This window comes from Salvelinus alpinus, chromosome 32, assembly GCF_045679555.1.
Source record: "Salvelinus alpinus chromosome 32, SLU_Salpinus.1, whole genome shotgun sequence".
NCBI lineage: Eukaryota > Metazoa > Chordata > Actinopteri > Salmoniformes > Salmonidae > Salvelinus > Salvelinus alpinus.
The window spans coordinates 27,698,438-27,718,663 of record NC_092117.1 but is presented as its reverse complement, the minus strand read 5'-3'; the positions used below and the strand labels follow the sequence as shown (position 1 = coordinate 27,718,663).

Genomic DNA, 20,226 nt, shown 5'->3' with positions numbered 1-20,226 from the left:
GAATTTCTCAGAATTTCTCCCCTATGTAGAAGCTAGGTGAATTCCAACAGCACTAGGTTGAATTCAAAATAAATCTCCCCTTTGCCTGCATCCTATTTCCCCAAAGCATGGCAGAGACTCACGGTTGAGCCCTTTATATTGAACAAAAATATAAACGCAACATATTGAGTTACAGTTCGTATAAGGAAATCAATCAATTGAAATAAATGTATCAGGCCCTAATCTATGTATTTCACATGACTGGGAATACAGATATGCATCTGTTGGTCACTACACCGGCTCCAACGCTCGTCGGATGTGGCAGGGCTTGCAAACTATTACAGACTACGAAGGGAAGCAGTGACACGAGCCTACCAGACGAGCTAAATAACTTCTATGCTCGCTTAGAGGCAAGTAACACTGAAACATGCATGAGAGCATCAGTTGTTCCGGACGACTGTATGATCACGCTCTCCGCAGCCGATGTGAGTAAGACCTTAAAACAGGTCAACATTCACAAGGCCGCAGGGCCAGACGGATTACCAGGACGTGTACTCCGAGCATGCGCTGACCAACTGGCAAGTGTCTTCACTGACATTTTCAACCTCTCCCTGTCTGAGTCTGTACTACCAACATGTTTCAAGCAGACCACCATAGTTCCTGTCCCAAGAACACTATTGTAACCTGCCTAAATGATTACCGACCCGTAGCACTCACGTCTGTAGCCATGAAATTCTTTGAAAGGCTGGTCATGGCTCACATCAACATCATTATCCCAAAAACCCTAGACCCACTCCAATTTGCATACCACACCAACAGATCCACAGATGATGCAATCTCTATTGCACTCTACACTGCCCTTTTACACCTGGACAAAAGGAACACCTACAGTGAGAATACTATTCATTGACTACAGCTCAGCATTCAACACCATAGTACCCTCAAAGCTGATCACTAAGCTAAGGACCCTGGGACTGAACGCCTCCCTCTGCAACTTGATCCTGGACTTCCTGAAGGGTAAGGGTAGCTTCAAGTTCCCTGGCTTCCACATCACCAACAAACTAACATGGTCCAAGCACACCAAGAAAGTTGTGAAGAGGCCTCGACAAAACCTATTCCCCCTCAGGAGACTGAAAAGATTTGGCGTGGGTCCTCAGAAGGTTTTACAGCTGCACCATCGAGACCATCCTGATGGGTTGCATCACTGCCTGGTATGGCAACTGCTCGGCCTCCGACCGCAAGGCACTATAGAGGGCAGTGCGTACGGCCCAGTATATCACTGGGGCCAAGCTTCCTGCCAACCAGGACCTCTATACCAGGCGGTGTCAGAGGAAGGCCTTAAAAATTGTCAGACTCCAGCCACCCTAGTCATAGACTGTTCTCTCTGCTACAGCACTTTTTTTGTAGGTATTTTCTTAAAACGGCATTGTTGGTTAAGGGCTTGTAAGTAAGCATTTCACTGTAAGGTCTACACTTGTGACAAATAAAATGTGATTTGATTTGATACCTTAACGAAAAAGTTACAGGTGTGGATCAGAAAACCAGTCAGTATCTGGTGTGACCACCATTTGCCTCATGCAGTGCGATACATCTCCTTGATCTCGTCACGATATCTCTGTGCATTCAAATTGCCATTGATAAAATGCATTTGTGTTCATTCTCCATAGCTTATGCCTGCCCATACCATAACCCCACCGCCACCATGGGGCACTCTGTTTACAACGTTGACATCAGCAAACCGCTCGCCCACAGTATCAAGAATATGCATATCCTTGCTTCAGGTCCTGAGCTACAGGTAGTTAGATTTGGGTATTTTAGCCGGAAACTGAAAAAAGGTTCCGATCCTTAACTGGGCTTTCTGCCCAGTTTGATTGAACAGTGTTGCTCATACTCAACCCCAATGTTATGCCACCGGGGAGCAATGCATGTCACATCTTGTCACGTCTACTCCTGCTCCCCCTCTCTGGCACTCATGACTTATTATTACGCACACCTGCCACCATCATTATGCACACCTGAAGCTCATGAGACACCTTGACTCCATCACTTCTGATTACCTCCCCTATATCTGTCATTCCCTTTGGCTGTTTCCCCAGGCAGTATTAGTTATCTTTCTCATGTCCAGATGCTAAACTCTTGTTTTGTATTGTTCTATTTATTATTAAATTCACCCCCTGTACTTGCCTCCTAACTCCCAGTGTCTGTGTTACAAATCTAGTATTTGTATGTATTATTTGACCCTCTGTACTGCATACAGTGAGCTTCAAACAGTGGTTCCCTTTGGCTGACACCTTGGAAACTCCACTCTTACATCATGGGGATCATGGGGTGGTGTCTGGAAAACACATTGTGAGGAAAGTGTTTACATACAGAGTGGTCGATATCTTGTCCCTCACCCAAAAAGATAGTTCAAAACAAACACACATGGAGACCAGTGGACTTTCCCATCCACTCTGTATAAATAGTAGACCCACATTCCCTCAATACAGTCTCTTTGGTGTTCACTCTATATAGCTGAATAGACACACTTCCAAAATGGCTCCAGATATCAAGATGTATTTCTGCATTCAGCTTGTTCTTGCACTAACAGGTAAATATCTCACTGTGCAATTTTTCCATTAGAGAGGAGAAAATTGTTTTTATTTAACCTTTATTTAACTAGGCAAGTCAGTTGAGAACAAATTCGTATTTACAATGACAGCCTACCGGGGAACAGTGGGTTAACTGCCTTGTTCAGGGGCAGAATGACAGATTTTTACCTTGTCAGCTCGGGGATTCGATCCAGCAACCTTTCGGCTCTAACCACTAGGCTACAGTACCTGCTGACGAGGGGGAGACTTAGGCTCGGGGGCCTCATTTATAAACATTTACATACATACAAAATATACCCCAAAATGTGCGTGCACCAGTTTTCACACAAAAGTTAGAATTTATAAAAACTGAACTTGACTTGAAAATGTGCTCACCTTCCAGCAAACTTTAGACTGTGTATGCACTTTCTAGTGGTTGAAGTTTTGCATTGCAAGCAGGCAAGTAGATTAGTATGTTGTGCATGTGGGGGATATACTGGACACGCTTGTTCATAACAATAAACAGGTTAATAAGATGCAATCCTTTGCTGTTAGTGAGAAGAGAGAAAATCTATTTATCTTTGCATTTTAAAATAATTAGAATTAGGCATCTATTTTCTAGGCTATTATTTATTTAATTTCCATGATCATTGCATAATAAATTCCTGACCTTTTCTGTGATGGTTTCATACTCACCAGGTTGCTAGCACATAGTCCTAGAACAAGTACTGTATACTATTTGTCCCATATCTCCTTTAATTGCACCCACTTCATAGTAGTAAATAGACAAGTTATTTGACTCTAAATCATCCGATCCAGAGCTCAGATCCAGAGCACAGTTTATTAAAGGTGGCACAGACGGTTGTAGGTTACTTCTTTAGTTTTCGTCTGAATACTGTAATTTCACATTTCTCTAGTAGACAATATTGCGTTTATACACAATACATATTTTCAGAACCATTGCAGAATAAATTATTACACTTTTTTGGCCATGATGGGTTCATATTCCCGAAGTAGCCACAGACTACAAACAATTACCATGCGCATCTCTCATTTAACTGGGCCTATTAGATACGCTATTAATTCAAGTATTTTGCTCTATGCACAGAAAGGAAGCTGGTTTATAACATAAAGTAGAATTTAACAGGTGAACAGACATATGACATTTTGCATTGAAGTGTGTAAGTTATGGCCATCCCTGTGAGTAGACAATGTTCTAGAATTTACGCAGTGCAGCAGCGTAGGTTGGAGAAAATGTAAATGCAAAACATTAGGTCCTATTGAATTCAAACGGTCTGTTTACAGGTCCACAGCTATTTGCCTTTGTTGTTGTCTTTCATAAAAATTTGTCTGTCAGATAGCCACGGCCTACAGCAAATGTCACTGCAAAGGTTTAACATTCTGTCATCACCTTCAAAGACATTTGATCAAGTTCGCTATTTCCTTTAGAAAAATGCCTTGGCCTAGTTCCAAAGTATACAGAAAATAAGGGCGTTATTGTCACAATAAAAGGTGAACGATGGGCATTTTCAGGCATTGTTTGTTGATACTCACACAGTTTCAGGACGGGCCTGATTAGTAAATAGGAAACATACATATGCATGCCATGCACCAAGTTTAGTGTGCAATTTACGCAATGGCTAAAAATGAGGCCCCAGGATTGCAACAACTATCTCGCCAGTCACCTTTTCAAATTATGTGGTTAATAAGAGTTGGCTGTTAAGAAGCACTTAGCTAGCACGCTAGCAATCACTGCAAACGTAGATAGACGGCTAACCAACAAGAAAGAGTGGCAAAACAGAGCCTCCACACAACGTGGTTTACAAGCTGCAAAGGCAAGTCTGCATGCTGGACATCAGGGGCAGCCAGAGCAGCTTGACCCCAGATAGAACTCTGAGTTGGTAGATCATTTGAATATCCAAGTGCATGCACATCTCATTGGCTGAGCTGGCAAAATCAGCTGTTTTTGACCAGTAAGCCCACACCATTCTGTTTTTTCCTTACAGGCCAAACAAGGGCACAGACTCAGAGAATATCCATCTTTTTAACATCTTTAAGCACTGCAATTTCTTATCCTGATGTTGACAGTAAAGAATTCTTCACAAAGGTTAACTTGCTAAATCCTGAACCCGCTGTAATCAATATTTGCCGTGGTTGCGAACACGGCTTTGGGGCTGACAATCAAAATGACGTTTAGATGGGTTACCATGCAAAACTAAATTTGTAACTGATGTTTTTTGGTCAGGCACAGGAATTGGATCTGCCCTGCCAGGTAAGAGCCACAGTGGAGGGAAGAACGACCCAGTGCTGCAGTATGTCGTGAACAACTCACTGAGAGAACATCCTGTCATGACCAAACTCAGACTGGTAAGGCTGGACTGGGTTAGAGCCAGGGTTAGGATTATGTCATAAAAAAAGTCATGTTTGAGTCTTTTTTTGTCGATGTTTGAAATCAAATTTTGTGTTAAACACTCTGTAACAAAGCTTTCTTAGTGTCCAACAAGCTTTCTCAACCCTTAACCTTGTTCTGAACACCTCCAAAACAAAGGCCATGTATGGCAAGACGGTACACTGTCCTTCTCTCAGCACAAATCAAAGCTGCAGGCTAAAGTTAAATCTAGACTTTGTTTCCTCTATCGTAATCGCTCCTCTTTCACCCCAGCTGCCAAACTAACCCTGATTCAGATGACCATCCTACCCAGGCTAGATTATGGAGATGTAATTTATAGATGGGCAGGTAAGGGTGCTCTCGCTAGAGGTTCTTTACCATTCGGCCATCAGATGTGCCACCAATGCTCCTTATAGGACATATCACTGCACTCTATACTTCTATATAAACTGGTCATCTCTGTATACCCGTCACAAGACCCACTGGTTGATGCTTATTTATAAAACCTTCTTAGGCCTCACTCCCCCCTATCTGAGATATCTACTGCAGCCCTCATCCACCACATACAACACCCATTCTGCCAGTCACAGTCTGTTAAAGGTCCCCAAAGCACACACATGCCTGGGTCGCTCGTCTTTCAGTTCGCTGCAGCTAGCGACTGGAACGAGCTGCAACAAACACTCAAACTAGACAGTTTTATGTCAATCTCTTCATTCAAGACTCAATCATGGACACTCTTACTGACAGTTGTGGCTGCTTTGTGTGATGTATTGTTGTCTTTACCTTCTTGCCTTTTGTGCTGTTGTCTGTGCCAAATAATGTTTGTACCATGTTTTGTGTTGCTACCATGTTGTTGTCATGATGTGTTGCTACCATGCTGTGTTGTCATGTGTTTCTGCCTTCCTATGTTGTTGTCTTAGGTCTCTCTTTATGCACTGTTGTGTTGTCTCTCTTGTCGTGATGTGTGTTTTGTCCTATATTTTAAAAAAAATAAACAAAATAAAACATTAATCCCAGTCTCCGTCCCCGCAGGAGGCCTTTTGCCTTTTGATAGGCCATCATTGAATTTGTTATTAACTGGTTTACCTAGTTAAATCAAATAAAAATTATCCTTCCTTCATGTTGCAGAAAACCCTTGAGGACCCATGGAGCATCATGCTGGTTGCTAGTGAACAAGCACAACTGATGGCAAATCTGGCCAAACTGATCAATGCCAGCAAAACCATTGAAATTGGTATGTAATGATAAAACAAGCTTCATCCTGAAAACATTTAATGTTACTCTATTATTTGGAACATCTTTCATTGTGCCAATCTTTTCAACATTCCCTAATTCTGAATGAACTGCCCTCATTCTAATATCAGAAGAGACTAATGTTAATATTTTCCTCTCTCCAGGGATGTACACGGGGTACAACACCCTGAACATGGCGTTGGTTGTACCAGAGAGTGGTCAAGTGGTAGCATGTGAAATAGACGACGAATACGTGAACATTGCTAAACCTTTCTTTAAAGAGGTCAGATCAACATTCCGCTAGTCATTCAGCTAGTTTACTTGCTCCAATATTCCTCTAGACAGGAATTAGATCTGTTTGTCCAGTATTCAACCCCAAAACAACATCTAAACCCATTCAACCCGTTGGAATTCAGAAACATTGATTGTCTCTCCAAAAGCTTCAATACAGCATATTCAGTATCTAACATCTGTCAGTCAGACTTCACAAAGTGCTGTGGGTGGAGTAGTGAGGCCGTCTGCTCAGAAGAAAGTGTCTACGAAAAGGTGCAAAGCCAAGCAGCAGAGAATCCCTACAATGAACGTAATGCCCCCCTCCAAACAGTAGAAATACTACTGTACACAACACAGGTCAACCATTGTGACAGAAAATGGTTGGTATTGTCTGTTAAAAAATTCAAAAGGCACTCGCACATCTGAACAATCTTATTTGCAGGTGCATGGCAACAGTTGAACAAGATGAAGGAAAAAGGAAACCGCACACTGCTCTTGATAGTATCACTGATATTTAATAAGGTTACGTATCGGCCTCACGGCCTTCGTCAGAGCTTTTGTGATTTTAAAAAATTTGCACCCTTATGTACACCTAGCCCCACCCACATCCGTTCCACACATCAAAGGGGGTTGGAGGCAAAGGAAAAACAAATATGTGCTACCAAATATAACAATATGCATTGCATAAATATTACAAAAGTGTATAAATAAGACGTATTATACACGTCTGTAAAACCACAATGAGGACATAGCAAGTTTTCATTAGTCTTTGGGTACATCGTACGAGAAACATCAGAGTAATCTACAATAGGCACATAGGCACACATATTCAAATTCACAACATAACATACATAGGCATTTCATCATTAAGTCCTTTAGGAAATAATGTCTGGAGGGTGAAAATCCCAAAACATTCTCTTTTACTCAGACTATTATTAATATCACCTCCCCTGTCTGATATCTTAACTTTCTCTATGCCACAAAATCTAAAGGTAGAAATGTCATGCTTTAGGTCATTGAAATGTACTGCGACTGGATAATCCCTGTCGTTTCTCCTGATTGAACTTTTATGTTCACTAATTCTCTGTTTGAGAGAGCGGGAGGATTTACCGACATAGCTGGGCCCACATGGACATTTAATAATGTAAATAACATGGGTGGTGGAACACGTAATAATGTCATTTATTTGGAACCGTTTTCCTGTGTGTGGGTGGCAGAAATATTCACACTTTCACACAATATTCACACACATTTTCTTTTGTGGCTGGCAGTTGACATGAACCAATTTATCGCGTAAATTCCTCTCCTATACACAATAAGTGGTGGATATTTAAATTCAGCCGGCAAAGCTGGGTCTGATGATAAAATATACCAGTGTTTCTTGACCACACCTCCCACTTTTCGTGAGTTCAAAGTATATGTGGTTGTGAACATTACGGATTGTTCATTAGCTTAAGCGGGTCTTTTTTGTAACAGTTCATCTCGTGTTTTTCCCAATGCCAAATTAAGAGCTTCTTAAAAAAAATGGTTGGTATTATCTGCTTCAAACAATCTAAACTCGAAATCAAGTCAACATTTTATTTAAAGCACATTGAAACATTTAAATGGCCTTAACAGTACAGATGCCTAGACTAACTACCCTTGTCATCCTTTCTCTTTTCTAGGCCGGAGTCGAGGATAAAATTAATGTCCGTCTTCAAATGTGTATAAAAACACTGGGTAGGTGACTGATTTTAAAGAACCCAAACACGATTCCGTTGTGAAACGGGTGAATCCTTTTCAACGTGATCTTTTGTTTGTCCTAGATGAGTTGATAGCTGCTGGGGAAGCTGGCACCTATGACTTTGTGTTCATCGATGCGGACAAACGGAACTATGACAGATATTACGAGAAGTCTCTTGAGCTTGTGAGACAAGGGGGCATCATTGCCATCGATAACGTGAGTAGCCTATGCCCAAACTTTTATTCCTACAAGCGAGTTGTGATTTTGAATATGATTTGAATAATGCCAGCATGCAATCGATTTGATCTAATAAGCTAACTAAGGTAAAGATGCATGAAAAGATAGGCCTACATATAAAACACAGAGAAAGATTTATTTATACATTTTTTATTTCACCTTTATTTAACCAGGTAGGCTAGTTGAGAACAAGTTCTCATTTACAACTGCGAGATTAAGATTAAGCAAAGAAGTTCGACACATGGAACAACACAGAGTTACACATGGAATAAACAAACATACAATCAAAAATACAGTAGAAAAATCGATATACAGCATGTGCAAATGAGGTAGGATAAGAGAGGTAAGGTAATAAATAGGCCATGGTGGCGAAGTAATTACAATATAGCAATTAAACACTGGAATGGTAGTGTGTACAGAAGATGAATGTGCAAGTAGAGATACTGGCGTGCAAAGGAACAAGATAAATAAAAAAATACAGTATGGGGATGAGGTAGATTGGATGGGCAAATTACAGATGAGCTATGTACAGGTGCAGTGATCTGTGAGCTGCTCTGACAGCTGGTGCTTAAAGCTAGTGAGGGAGGTAAGCAGTTCGTTCCAGTCATTGGCAGCAGAGAGCTGGAAGGAGAGGCGGCCAAAGGAGGAATTGGCTTTGGGGGTGACCTGCTGGAGCGCGTGCTACGGGTGGGTGCTGCTATGGTGACCAGTGTGTCACGCCCTGGCCTTAGTTATCTTTGTTTTCTTTATTATTTTAGTTAGGTCAGGGTGTGACATGGGGGATGTTTGTGTGTTTTTGTCTAGTCTAGGGTGTTTGTATTGTATAGGGTTTTTTGTAGAGTTCATGGGGTTGTGTTCAGTGTAGGTGTTTATGTAAGTCTATGGTTGCCTGGATTGGTTCTCAATCAGAGACAGCTGTCTATGGTTGTCTGTGATTGGGAGCCATATTTAAGGCAGCCATAGGCATTAGGTAGGTTGTGGGTAATTGTCTATGTTTGACGTTAGTAGCTTGTGTCTGCACTTTTGTTTGTTAGCTTCACGGTTGTTTTGTTTAGTTTGTATTAGTTTCGTGTTCGTTTCTTCTTCAAATAAAAAGAAGATGTATCTATATCACGCTGCGCCTTGGTCCTCTCTTTCACCTAAAGACGATTGTGACACAGTGAGCTGAGATAAGGCGGGGCTTTACCTAGCAGAGACTTGTAGATGACCTGGAGCCAGTGGGTTTGGCGACGAGTATGAAGCGATGGCCAGCCAACGAGAGCGTACAGGTCGCAGTGGTGGGTAATATATGGGGCTTTGGTGACAAAATGGATGGCACTGTGATAGACTGCATCCAATTTGTTGAGTAGAATGTTGGAGGCTATTTTATAGATGACATCGCCAAAGTCGAGGATCGGTAGGGTGGTCAGTTTTACGAGGGTATGTTTGGCTGCATGAGTGAAGGATGCTTTGTTGCGAAATAGGATGCCGATTCTAGATTTAATTTTGGATTGGAGATGCTTAATGTGAGTCTGGAAGGAGAGTTTACAGTCTAGCCAGACACCTAGGTATTTGTAGTTGTCCACATATTCTAAGTCAGAACTGTCCAGAGTAGTGATGCTGCACGGGCGGGCATGTGCGGGCAGTGATCGGTTGAAGAGCATGCACTTAGTTTTACTTGCATTTAAGAGCAGTTGGAGGCCACGGAAGGAGAGCTGTATGGCATTGAAGCTCGTCTGGAGGTTAGTTAACACAGTGTCCAAAGAAGGGACAGAATGGTGTCGTCTGCGTAGAGGTGGATCAGAGAATCACCAGCAACGAGAGCGACATCATTGATGTATACCGAGAAGAGAGTTGGCCAGAGAATTGAACCCTGTGGCACCCCCATAGAGACTGCAAGAGGTCCGGACAACAGGCCCTCCGATTTGACACACTGAACTCTATCAGAGAAGTAGTTGGTGAACCAGGCGAGGCAGTCATTTGAGAAACCAAGGCTGTTGAGTCTGCCAATAAGAATGTGGTGATTGACAGAGTCGAAAGCCTTGGCCAGGTCGATGAATACGGCTGCACAGTAATGTCTCTTATCAATGGCGGTTATGATATCGTTTATGACCTTGAGCGTGGCTGAGGTGCACCCATGACCAGCTCTGAAACCAGATTGCATAGCGGAGAAGGTACGGTGGGATTCGAAGTGGTCGGTAATCTGTTTGTTGACTTGACTTTTGAAGACTTTAGAAAGGCAGGGTAGGATAGATATAGGTCTGTAGCATAATGGGTCTAGAGTGTCTCCCCCTTTGAAGAGGGGGATGACCACGGCAGCTTTCCAATCTTTGGGAAACCTATCACCTCTGTCCTCAGTCTGAGCCTCTCTCCTCACCTGTCTCCCACTTCACCTCACTCCTCTAATCTGTCTATCTGATTACCCTTCCTTGACCTGTTTATCACCTGTCTATCTAATTACCCTTCCTTGACCTGTTTATCACCTGTCTATCTAATTACACTTCCTTGACCTGTCTTTCTGACCTTCTGACCACAGGACACCTCACCTGTATCTCTGATCCCCCCCACCTTCTCCCCCCAGGTACTCTGGAGTGGTAAAGTGGTGGACCCTGCTCCTGATGACCTGACCTCCCAGACTCTGGACAAGCTCAACAAGAAACTCCACACGGACCAGAGGATCGATCTGAGCATGCTCACTGTGGGCGACGGACTCACCCTGGCCATCAAACGCTAACGATAACCCATGCTAACTCATACTAACCTGTGATGACAAATGCTTAACCCATGCTTACTCCAAACCCACTGTGATTTATTGGGGATTTATTTGAGATGAAGGGCTGGAATAAATAGATGCTACTTTCAACAAGTACTGTACGTGTACGAGTGAGATTTTTTTACTTTTTACTTGAAATTCGAAAGGATGTCAGCCTCTGTCTCAGTAAGAGCTAAATAACTACCTTTTACTCCCAGAGATTTTAGTTTTTTTCAGGGTGTGACTAAAATAATGTTTTATTAGATTTCAATTGAGTACAGGCTTAACTGAATGACAACAGAATACCATGTGGTAGTTTTGGGGTAGGCCTCGTCTCAGAGGAATGCTCCACAGAACCAGATGCTGATAACAGATTGCTCTATGCTGGACAGCTGGCATCGAAACCCTCCAGCTGGGAGAAGAGGGATGTGATGACGGCTCTCCAGGTTACATGCTGGTGGAGAGGTGGGAGGTCTTTGGAAGACTTTTGCTCCAAAATATCAAGTGAGACACAAGGGGTGAGTTGACATACTCCCCTGGATTTATGCCCATTGGTTGACAGAAAGGGGAGTGATTATGGCACGAGTGAGACTGTAGGTTCTGATTTATTTGTATGTGTGTGTACATGCGTTCGTGCAAGTTGAAAAAACATGTTGACTCAACCTACTTGTAGAGAAACGTCAATGCCATCCTTTGTCATGTTGACAAAACGGTTTATGACTCTGTCATACAGTATTCACTTTTATTTTTTGTTGTCCATGGCCACCTGGCTACAATGCTTGCTCACTAGCCTAACTGTGATAGTTAACATTTGCCTTCTACATCTAGCTACATATTAAACTTCCGTCCTCTGGCCTGGGGCACAACAATGTATGCATTTTTGGTTAGATCAGAATCGCTATTATAATCATTGGCTAGTACTGGAATTGAGTAAAACCACAAGTCCAACTCCCTATCTCCATCCATGGCTAATTTAGGAAAGGGTCAATTGTAGCTAGCTAGCTACAACAACACAACAGAAAAGCAACTATTCAAGGGGTTTCGGGAAAATGATGCATTGCTCTCAATGTGATATGATTGGAGTGAAACCAAATGCAAACTGGCTTCCCTTAACATTTTTTTTTGGTGCTCCAGGACCATTCACATTTGAGCTCACACATCACAATGCCACAGATGTCTCAAGTTTTTGGGGAGCGTGCAATTGGCATGCTGACTGCAGGAATGTCCACCAGAGCTGTTGCCAGATAATTGAATGTTCATTTATCTAACATATGCCGCCTCCAACATCGTTTAGAGAATTTGGCAGTACGTCCAATCGGCCTCACAACCGCAGACCACGTGTAACCACGCCAGCCCACGACCTCCACATCCGGTTTCTTCACCTGCGGGATCGTCTGAGACCAGCCACCCGGACAGCTGATGAAACTATGGGTTTGCACAACCAAAGCATTTTTGCACAAACTGTCAAAAACCATCTCAGGGAAGCTCATCTGCGTGCTCGTCGTCCGCACCAGGGTCTTGACCTGACTGCAGTTTGGCAACGTAACCGACTTCAGTGGGCCGAATGCTCACCTTTGATGGCCACTGACACGCTGGAGAAGTGTGCTCTTCACGGATAAATCCCGGTTTCAACCGTACCGGGCAGACAGCAGACAGCATGTATGGCATTGTGTGGGCGAGTGGTTTGCTCATGTCAACGGTGTGAACAGAGTGTTTCAGCATGATAATTCACAGCCCAACGTCGCATTGGAATCAACATGTGCCAGCATCCCTGTGGAACGCTTTCAACTTGAGTGCAACGCAATATTAGGAAGTTGTGTACAGTCAGTGTATCTACTGAGTAACTTTCACCTGATCTAAAAGCACTTTCTCAACACTTTTTTGCATAGGGGGTGGGGTGAGGGCAGTTAGGGGTTACATATTACAATACCCCGAAATTATAAATTTTTTGAATGTGAAATGTGTTAAAATATGTGAATCACTGTGTATCCTTTTCTAACAAACATCTATCAAGTGACATGGAGTTAATGTAGTACTTGTTTTAGTGGTGATACACTATTTTACAATAAAAAATATGTTTGCTGAGACATTGTTTAGTCACATTTTCTATTTACTAATCTCTCTCTATAGAGGTTTTCACGTCTGATTAAAAAGAGTAAATATCATATTCTGATATCATATTCACATTATTCACTGAAATACATCATTGATTTCTATGAGCAACCTACCGTATACTGTGAGGTGTAAATGAAAGCTGTATCACTGGAACACATCCAGGCCAACCCTTTTCAGACAGCCTGTCTCCGCCAAGCCAAGCAGACCCATGCATTTTCCTCATGTAGACATTTGTAAAAAGGTGCAAGATTAAAGAGCAATTCCACCCGTTTTCAACCTAATTTTCACTGGTTTGGTGCTGGAGATGATGAATATGAGGTTGAAAAGTGTTTGAAATGCCCTTTAAAAGTGCTACTTGACTGAGAAATGGGAGCAGTTATGTCTAGGCTTAGGGTCATTCTTACATGACTATTTTACACTTGCATTACAGTCTCTTATATACAGTAATATACAGTTATATTACAAGGCAAGCACATTCAGCCAAACCAGAATCTGCGGCCCCTTTCTATAATATAAAAAAAATCATCCAAACAAGGAAAGATATAGCCCCTTGGATAAAACAATAGTTTGACCACCTGACAATGTATTAAAGACATATGACTTGTAATTTTGAGGTGTCATTGTAGACTGCTGGCGTTTCAAAGTGAAATGATCTCCAATGCGTCTATGCTGTCTGAGACAAAACGATGAGGGAGAGAGAGAGACGGAGAGGGAGAGAACACAGGTGAGGATGCACGAGTTGGCAGACAGTCAAGCCTACAGCTGATTCTATACATTTTCAGCACTATGGACAGTTCCATTCTGCAGCGCGAGCAGACAGAGGGGGTATAAAAGGTAGGAGTGCTTATCCTGCACACCAACACGGCTGAGTTTACTGAGGCAATATGAGCCTCAGAATGGACAATCATTCGGGTTCTCCGCATAGGGCTGCTCAAGCTGAGTATTGCTGCTATCAACCCAAACTGACCGGATCCCCCTCTGCGTCCAAGACCGTTGGCTTTGAGTCGACTACCGCATACACGAACAGAGGATATGTGACGACGCTGAAGAGCGAATTCGGATCCGTTCCGAGATCATCGGAGAGCCTTTTCGATTTATCAAACACATTTACCGGGGTGTTGACGAAAATGAATGAGAAAGAACTGCTCCATGGGCTGAACGACCGTTTTGCCGGATTCATAGAGAAGGTGCGTCATTTGGAGCATCAAAATGAATTGTTTGAGAGGGAAATCGAGGAAATCAAACTAAAGGCACAGTCCCCTGCGTCTCTGGCCCAGGAGCACGAGCCGGAGCTTATGGACCTGAGGAACCTAGTTCATGACATCACCCTTCAGAAGCGTCAGATCGAGATAGAGCATCAGAACCTGGAGGAAGATTTCCTCACCTTGAGAGACAAGTACGAGCAGGAGGCACGTGACCGCTCTGATGCAGAGAACGGCATCCTTGTGCTGAAAAAGGATGCCAATGATGCATACCTCGCCAAACTTCAGTTGGACGAGAAAGCGCAGTCTCTGGTGGACGAGATTCACTTCCTGAAGAAGAACCATGAAGACGAGGTATCAGAAATGGTGGCCCAGATCCAAGAGGCTCAAGAAACGGTCAAGGCGCACGACTTTGGCAAACCTGACATCACTGCGGCTCTCCGGGACATCCGTGTGCAGTTAGAAGGTCACGCCACCTCCGACTTTCAGCAGGCCGAGGAGGGCTTCCGTGTCCAGTTCGCAAAGTTAACCAAAGCGGCAGAGAGCAACAGAGAGGCGCTGAAGGCGACCCAGCAGGAGATCCAGGAGAATAGAAGGCGCCTGCAGGGGAAAACAATTGAACTGGACTGTGGGAAAGGAATGAGAGAGGCCCTGGAAAAACAACTACAAGAGCTGGAGGAGCGTCACTATGCGGAAATGATTCATTACCAGGTAGACTGTGGTTTATTTTGTACCTCTAACAATTGTAAGTAAACATACACATTTTTATGATTCATATTTGTATTCAGGGCTATGCTGTAGGTGTAGGCCACAAATATAGGCCCCATGTGAACTGTATCATTACTGGAACATCATTTCCTCATATAGGCCTATAGGAGTAGAACACTATTTCCCCCCCTAAATGTCTCCTTGTTGTCATACCAACCAAAGTGGTTGGTTGACCCTATTATTGACTCTTGTGTGCTTTTCTGTCCAGGACACTATCAGGCAGCTGGAGAATGAGCTGACCAATGCTAAACTAGACATGTTTGGCTACTTGAGAGAGTACCAGGACCTGCTGAATGTCAAAATGGCTTTGGATGTGGAGATTCTCTCTTATAGGTAAGAGACATCAACTCTCTCCCATATATAAAATCATTGACTGAGGAAAATACCATATAGTTTATAGTGTGTTCCTGGATCTATTTCTGAGGATAACCAGGGTGTGGACATTTTATTCTAGCCCAGCGCTAACACATCTGATTCAACTTACTGCTGTGTTAGAGCAAAACTGTGCAAAAGTGTCATAGCGATGGTGAGAGATTACTACAAAACACAGTCAATGGTGAACAAATGAAACAGTAGACATTTTATTGAAATAGTTTGATTTCATATTTAACATCAAATGAACATAGACCACATCACAACACAGAATGACACTTTAATCATGATATGGATATTCAGACATATCCACACACACTGTTCTCACGAGCTGACATGGGTGTGTGCAGCGGTGATCAGTCTGGCATTTACGAGGCTAACACATTGGGACATATCCATATTATAGTCATGACGGTAATAACACGTCTCTCTGCCTCCCTATAGGAAACTCCTGGAGGGTGAGGAGTCCCGTCTGTACACCATCTCTGACACCCACATCTCCATGCCCTGCATCTACCGCCAGTCCCCCGTCTACACCCTACCTTGCCTGGCCCGACAGGGAGGGCCCACACGCAGGTCTGAGCCCCAGTACAAGTTTGTTGAGGAGATCATCACTGAGACCACCAGAGACATGGAGATGTCCGAGATCGAGGAGACAGGCTCCGAGGAGACGGTCGGGGGAGAGGGAGACGAGTTGAGACAGAAGCAGGGAGAAGAGAGTGACAAAGCTGAGAGGAGGAGTGGGGAAGAGGTGGATGAGCAGAAAGAGAAAGATAGAGGTAAAGTGGATGTTGAAGTGGATGCCCCGGAGGAAGAGGGTGAACAGGAGGAAGAGTCTAAGAGACAGCAGATGGTAACATCAGCAGAGGTCGAGGTAAATGGAGATGGAGTTAGCCCTAGCGAGGGAGAAAATGGAGAGGAGGGAGAGGATGGAAGAGAGGAGGAAAAGGGGGGTGAGCCAGATGCAATCAAAAAGACAGAGGACATTGACAGAGGTGAAAATACACAAAGTGAAGTCAACTCAGCTGAGGCCACCAGTGAGGGAGAGAAGAAAAAACTGGACACAACAGAGAAGCTAGACAGCGAGATAAAGGAGACATTAGAAAAAGATGACACCCCAAAACATGGCGAATCCCAACCAGAGATTCCCATGAATGGTGACATCTCAACAGAACCCAAAACTTCAGAGTCAGAGGATAGCAAAACAGGAAGTTCAATAAAGGGTGAACCACAGGTCCCCACAGAGGACATCTCCAAAGAACCCAAAAAGGTGTCAGAGGAGAGAAAAAAAGAAAGCTCTTTAAAAGAGAAAAAAGAGGAAGATCTGAAAGAGGAGAGTGCCCCAACAGAGCAACATCAAGACAGCCCAAAAGAAAGTGCTGTGACAACACAAGAAGAGGATCTCCCTGATCCCACAGAGAAGGACATGGAATCCCCTGATATCACTGCAGAGCTGAAGAGCAGTCCAACAAAGGAGACAGTGGAGCAGGTGAAGTCACCAGATGATTCTAGTATAGAAATTACACAAGATGAGAAAACAGTAGGAGGTAAAATGCCAGACAGAATTATCAGCACAACAAGTGAGTGTAAGGAAGAGCCTGTGCAAAAGACTCTTAAAAAGGAGGTGGGTCCGACAGAGCCAGAAGTGAGCAGCAAGGATGATATTGTAAAAAGTGTTGTGCAGAATGAACATAATGGCAGTGAAAAGGTCACAAAAGATGTCTCAATGGGTGAGGAAAAAGGGAAAGAATCTAAGACATCCCCTAAGACATCCCCTAAACCAGACCCCACTGTGACCCCTAAAGAAGAAACATACCCTAAACCGGACCCCACTGTGACCCCTAAAGAAGAAACATCCCCTAAACAGGGACCAGCAGTCACCCCTAAAGAAGAAACATCCCCTAAACAGGGACCAGCTGTCACCGCTAAAGAAGAAACAACCACAAAACCAGATCAAACTGTCACCCCTAAAGGAGAGACATCCCCTAAACAGGGACCAGCAGTCACCCCTAAAGAAGAAACAACCACAAAACCAGATCAAACTGTCACCCCTAAAGAAGAGACATCTCCTAAACCGTACCCCACTGTTGCCCCTAAAGAGGAGACATCCCCTAAACTGAACCCCACTGTCACCCCTAAAGAAGAAACATCCCCTAAACCGGACCAAACTGTCACCCCTAAAGTAGAAACTTCCCCAAAACCAGAGATAGCAGTCACCCCTAAAGTAGAAACTTCCCCAAAACCAGATATAACCACCACCCCTAAAGAAGAAACTTCCCCAAAACCAGAACAAGCAGTCACCCCTAAAGTAGAAACTTCCCCAAAACCAGAAACAGTAGTCATCCCAAAAGTAGAAACTTCCCCAAAACCAGAACTAGCAGTCACCACTAAAGTAGAAACTTCCCCAAAACCAGAACCAGCAGTCACCCCTAAAGAGGAGACTTCCCCAAAACCAGTACCAGCAGTCAAGCCCAAAGTAGAAACTTCCCCAAAACCAGAAACAATAGTCATCCCAAAAGTAGAAACTTCCCCAAAACCAGAACTAGCAGTCACCACTAAAGTAGAAACTTCCCCTAAACCAGAACCAGCACTCACCAGTAAAGAGGAGACATCCCCACAACAGGAGCCAACCGTAACCCCTAAAGAGGAGACATCCCTTAAACCGTACCCCACTGTGACCCCTAAAGAAGAAACATCCCCGCATCCAGAGCCAACTGTCACTCCTAAAGAGGAGACTTCCCCACAACAGGAGCCAACCGTAACCCCTAAAGAGGAGACATCCCCTAAACCAGACTCCACTGTAACCCCTAAAGAAGAGACATCCCCTAAACCAGACTCCACTGTAACCCCTAAAGAGGAGACATCCCCTAAACCAGACTCCACTGTAACCCCTAAAGAAGAGACATCCCCTAAACCAGACCCCACTGTAACCCCTAAAGAAGAGACATCCCCTAAACCAGACTCCACTGTAACCCCTAAAGAAGAGACATCCCCTAAACCAGACTCCACTGTAACCCCTAAAGAGGAGACATCCCCTAAACCAGACTCCACTGTAACCCCTAAAGAAGAGACATCCCCTAAACCAGACCCCACTGTAACCCCTAAAGAAGAGACATCCCCTAAACCAGACTCCACTGTAACCCCTAAAGAAGAGACATCCCCTAAACCAGACTCCACTGTAACCCCTAAAGAAGAGACATCCCCTAAACCAGACCCCACTGTAACCCCTAAAGAAGAGACATCCCCTAAACCAGACCCCACTGTGACCCCTAAAGAAGAGACATCCCCTAAACCAGACTCCACTGTAACCCCTAAAGAAGAGACATCCCCTAAATCGTTCCCCACTGTCACCCCTAAAGAGGAGACATCCCCTAAACCAGAACTAGCAGTCACAACTAAAGAAGAAACTTCCCCAAAACCAGGACCAGCAGTCACCCGTAAATTTGAAACTTCCCCAAAACCAAACCCAACCATCACCCCTAAAGAGGAAATATCCCCTAAACCAGACTCAACCCTCACCCCAGAATCAACGACCACCCCTAAACCATACTCAACCCTCACCCCAGAATCAACGACCACCCCTAAACCATACTCAACCCTCACCCAAGAATCAACGACCACCCCTAAACCAGACTCAACCCTCACCCCAGAATCAACGACCACCCCTAAACCATACTCAACCCTCACCCCAGAATCAACGACCACCCCTAAACCAGACTCAACCCTCACCCCAGAATCAACGACCACCCCTAAACCAGACTCAACCCTCACCCCAGAATCAACGACCACCCCTAAACCAGACTCAACCCTCACCCCAGAATCAACGACCACCCCTAAACCAGACTCAACCCTCACCCCAGAATCAATGACCACCCCTACGGAAGAGAGTGAAACGACGGGCAGTGGTGACAAAGCTAAGAAAATCACACCACCAGAGAAACAGATGCCTGCAGTTGCAGAGAGCAAGGACTCTCACAGGGAGGTGCCAGAAAGCAACACAACTCAGGAGAAACCAGAGGAAAGTATGGACAAAGAGCCTGAGAAGGTTACAGATCCCAAAGATGGAACCCAAAAGACAGAGAGCGTGAAAACCAAGGCCTCTGAGTTAAAATCTGAACAAGTTGAGATATCTATTACAAATACATTACCAGTGAAAGAACAGGATGTATCAGCCGTGGGTTTGAAAGATCAGACAGTTGATGAGAAGATAACAGAACAAGATACATTTTAAATAGACGAGAACTGCTTTACAGGACAAGCTGCTGAGCCAATCGCAGAGAAGCAAGCTAAACCTAAAACTTGGGACTTAACCTCTTTTTAGAATGACTCGATTTAGAGGTCAGTAGAGGTTTTCTGTAAAACTGCATGGTTAGTGCAAGCCTTTAAAGCAATATGAGAACTGCTCCCCCTTAAAATATTAACTGACGCTTAATATGTAAAGTATCATGATTCGTGATTGTCAATTATGACCAGGGCCGCAACTTTCACTGGGGACGGGGACGGGGGGACATGTCCCACTCCCACATTCTGAAATTGTATTTATGTCCCCCCCAGTTTTATCATTGGAATGTGTTACAAAACGAGGCATAGGTGTGCTTTTGGACCATGTGGATGCCTCCGAGTGGTCGGGTAAG

The 20,226-nt window shown here is 43.9% G+C and overlaps 2 protein-coding genes across 2 annotated transcripts; both read left to right on the top strand.

Moving 5' to 3' along the window:
* Positions 1-2,078: 2,078 nt before the first annotated feature.
* On the top strand, positions 2,079-11,252 carry LOC139562299 (catechol O-methyltransferase domain-containing protein 1-like). Its single transcript, XM_071379878.1, has 7 exons — positions 2,079-2,569; positions 4,795-4,916; positions 6,067-6,172; positions 6,336-6,454; positions 8,109-8,163; positions 8,250-8,383; positions 10,965-11,252. The coding sequence occupies exons 1-7, from the start codon at positions 2,515-2,517 to the stop codon at positions 11,115-11,117; spliced, it is 744 nt and encodes a 247-aa protein (XP_071235979.1). The 5' UTR covers positions 2,079-2,514; the 3' UTR covers positions 11,118-11,252.
* A 2,710-nt stretch (positions 11,253-13,962) lies between these two features.
* Positions 13,963-19,823, top strand: LOC139562518 (neurofilament heavy polypeptide-like). The gene is made up of 4 exons (XM_071380269.1): positions 13,963-15,163; positions 15,429-15,553; positions 16,037-18,686; positions 18,789-19,823. The coding sequence occupies exons 1-4, from the start codon at positions 14,135-14,137 to the stop codon at positions 19,821-19,823; spliced, it is 4,839 nt and encodes a 1,612-aa protein (XP_071236370.1). The 5' UTR covers positions 13,963-14,134.
* Positions 19,824-20,226: the final 403 nt, after the last annotated feature.

Coding starts and splice junctions, on each gene's coding strand:
- LOC139562299 (XM_071379878.1), top strand. CDS start 2,515: ATGGCTCCAGATATCAAGATGTATTTCTGCATTCAGCTTGTTCTTGCA. Junction 4,917..6,066: donor TCATGACCAAACTCAGACTG/GTAAGGCTGGAC, acceptor TTCATGTTGCAG/AAAACCCTTGAGGACCCATG. Junction 8,384..10,964: donor GCATCATTGCCATCGATAAC/GTGAGTAGCCTA, acceptor TTCTCCCCCCAG/GTACTCTGGAGTGGTAAAGT.
- LOC139562518 (XM_071380269.1), top strand. CDS start 14,135: ATGAGCCTCAGAATGGACAATCATTCGGGTTCTCCGCATAGGGCTGCT. Junction 15,164..15,428: donor CGGAAATGATTCATTACCAG/GTAGACTGTGGT, acceptor TTTTCTGTCCAG/GACACTATCAGGCAGCTGGA. Junction 15,554..16,036: donor GTGGAGATTCTCTCTTATAG/GTAAGAGACATC, acceptor GCCTCCCTATAG/GAAACTCCTGGAGGGTGAGG.